Source organism: Lygodium microphyllum, chromosome 27 (assembly GCF_053477565.2).
Source record: "Lygodium microphyllum isolate KBCC chromosome 27, Lygodium_microphyllum_v1.1.10, whole genome shotgun sequence".
NCBI lineage: Eukaryota > Viridiplantae > Streptophyta > Polypodiopsida > Schizaeales > Lygodiaceae > Lygodium > Lygodium microphyllum.
In genome coordinates this window covers 123,728,895-123,731,612 of record NC_141161.1, presented here as the reverse complement: position 1 = coordinate 123,731,612, position 2,718 = coordinate 123,728,895, and the positions used below count along the sequence as shown (strand labels likewise).

The window sequence follows — 2,718 nt, the reverse complement described above, 5'->3', positions numbered from 1 at the left end:
TAGTTCTTAGAGAAGTATTCTAGAGTAATGAATGGGCGTTAAATGTTGGAATTTGAAACAAGATGGCTAAGGTGTAGCAATAAAATTGAGACAATCCACCATTTATTCATGTTCCTAAAAAGTTTAAAATTTTTGCAAGGATTGACTTTTAAATCATTCCACCACACTATCCTCAATTGCAAAGAAAATATTCTTTGAAATATCTACAAGATCCCACCAATTATCTAGAATGGAATTCCTCTCCACTTATGGTGTATTTAGTTATGCAAAGCTAATGAAGTGCTTTGACTCCATGGACTCCAACCCTACATATACTTTCTGAAAATGGATCTGTTTTAATGCGAGTCGATTTAGATGCTTCAAGCTCTTGAAACACCAACATGGAAAGAGAATCATGCTTCAACCCAACTGTGATGGAAGTCGAGAAGTTAAGCTTTAACCCAAGTGTAATGGAAGTCAAGAAGTCAAGCAATGGGACCAAAATATTGATGTAGTTGCTATACGTTGGGCATTAAGAATAGGACCAAATACTAGTTTTAAGTTCATTGTTTGGTGTGGGGCTTTAAGAAACTTTATCCCTTGGATTGAGTCGTTACTTGTCATTTGCACAAAGTGCTATTGCTATGCCCATGTAGTAATATGCTAACGCGGTTAGCCTTCTCATACATATCGGAAAGTTTCGTTTTCTTTTTAAAAAACCAGATTTACAAGAACTATTGACAGATACGGCGCATCATGTTTTTAGAGCTACCAGGCCGGTTTTTACCGACACCCGCCTCCCCCACGAGTGGGAAAATGTCGTGACGGCGTACGTCTTTATCAGGAGCTCGCCGTTGTGTGTATCGACGAGGGAGACTTAAGAGAATGGAGGAGTGCCTCGAAGTCGCGATGGGAAGAGCCTCCCTCGGAGGAGACGGCCTGCCTAGCCAAGTCTCTAGCTCTGACGGCGGCGGCTCTCATGCCTCGACCTTCCTCGCCTTGCATGGCGGTGCGGACGGCACGTGCGACCTCCTCCTTGGCCACGAGGCCATCGGCGTCTCGGTGCTGGAAGCCCAGCCCCATCTTCCAGTGGTCCACCACGAGCTTGCGGTTGAGCCTCTGCTCGGCGGCGTACGGCCAGCAGAGCATGGGAGCCCCGCGCGTCGACAGGTTCTCCAAGATAGAGTTCCAGCCGCCATGGGTGAGGAAGGCCCCGATAGCCGGGTGGGCCAGCACCTGAAGCTGCGGGGCCCACGAGATGATGAGCCCCCTGTCGCGCGTCCGGGCGGAGAAACCCTCGGGCAGGGCCTCCTCGACGCTCCCACTCTCGACGGAATCGGGGCGGACCACCCACAGGAAGGCCTGCCCGCTCTCCTCCAGCCCCAGGGCCAGCTCCCTCACCTGCGCCACGGCCAGCGACGCCACGCTCCCGAATGACACGTACACCACCGACGACTCCCCCCGCCCGTCCAGCCACGCCAGGCAATGCTCCTCCTCCGCCCAGTAGTTCACGTCCAGCTGCGCCGGCGAGCCCGCCAGCAGCAGCAGCGGCCCCATCGCGTACACCGCCTTCTGCTCCTTCCTCAAGACCCCCATGGCCTCCCCCTCCAGCTCCTCGAACGTGTTGAATACGATCGCTGTCACCTTATGCGACCCCGCCGCCGCCTCCACCGAGAACCGGAATGCGAAATGCGAAGGTTCAAACGTCAGGCTCGTAGGAAACTCCGTTGGCCGGATCGGAGGCACGCCCGGGATGCCTTCTATGAGCTCTTCTGAGAGGCGGTTGTTCTCATCTTCGTGAAGATTTTATAAAACCCTATCAGAATCGTGATTACCAACAGAGGCCGACGGTCGTAGATCGAGACTCTCTAACTAACTAGCCTTACCTCTAGGGAATGGTAGCACTCCTTGCGAGATCAGCGCCGGAATCCTCTTCGCGATGCAGCACGCCGTCGCGTTGGTGCTGAAGAAGCACACGCACGGGATGCCGAACAGAGCCGCCACATCGTGGCTCCATAGCATGAAGGAATCCGCGATGATGAAAGACACAGGGTTTTGCTTGAGGCCATGGAGGCGGTGAAGCAGATCCTTGAAGCCAGCTTCCATGTTGACCATGGAGTCCAGGGAATCGCGGAAATTGGAGCCGCGGGACCTCTCGGGCGGGAGGAGATCCGGCACGCCCTGGTAGGTGATGTTGGGAGAGGACGACGGCTTCTTGGGGACCGTGTTTTCTGAGAGGACGAAGGTAATGAGGCAGCCATGGCTCGCAAGCTTCGTGGAGAGCTGCATGAGAGGGTTGATGTGGCCTTGCTGTGCAAATGGCAAAACTACCACATGCGGTGAGGCCATTCTCTCTCTGTCCCTCTTTCTCTCTGTGTCTGTGTCTGTGAGACTTCCTTACACTACACGGAACGAGGGGAGAGTCTCCGAGAAAGGATTGGACTGAATCCGGATGCTTCTCGTGGTGACGTCTTGACTCTTGATGCTTGCTATTAAAGAGTGGGAGCTGTTGACTAGTGATAGGTCCCTTTTAGACTTTAGTGGTGGCGGGCCGGCAGACCTAAATTGGGCTGCCATGTATCACAATTTTTATATTGTTATTTGCACATCAAAAGAGAAGAAGCTATGCCAAACTTCTATAATGTATTGCCAGCTTGCTTAATTTACTTTGCGTAGCAGGCCCAGCCAACCTCTTTAAGGTCACGAGTCACGACTTAGGATAGTTGAAGCCTTCCAAAC

At 52.5% G+C, this 2,718-nt stretch overlaps 1 protein-coding gene across 1 annotated transcript; it reads right to left on the bottom strand.

Moving 5' to 3' along the window:
- Positions 1-211: 211 nt before the first annotated feature.
- On the bottom strand, positions 212-2,431 carry LOC148012783 (UDP-glycosyltransferase 85A1-like). The gene is made up of 2 exons (XM_087669607.1): positions 1,866-2,431; positions 212-1,772 (listed from the first exon to the last, which is right to left on the bottom strand). Exons 1-2 carry the CDS (start codon positions 2,326-2,328, stop codon positions 820-822), a joined length of 1,416 nt encoding a protein of 471 aa, XP_087525733.1. The 5' UTR covers positions 2,329-2,431; the 3' UTR covers positions 212-819.
- Positions 2,432-2,718: the final 287 nt, after the last annotated feature.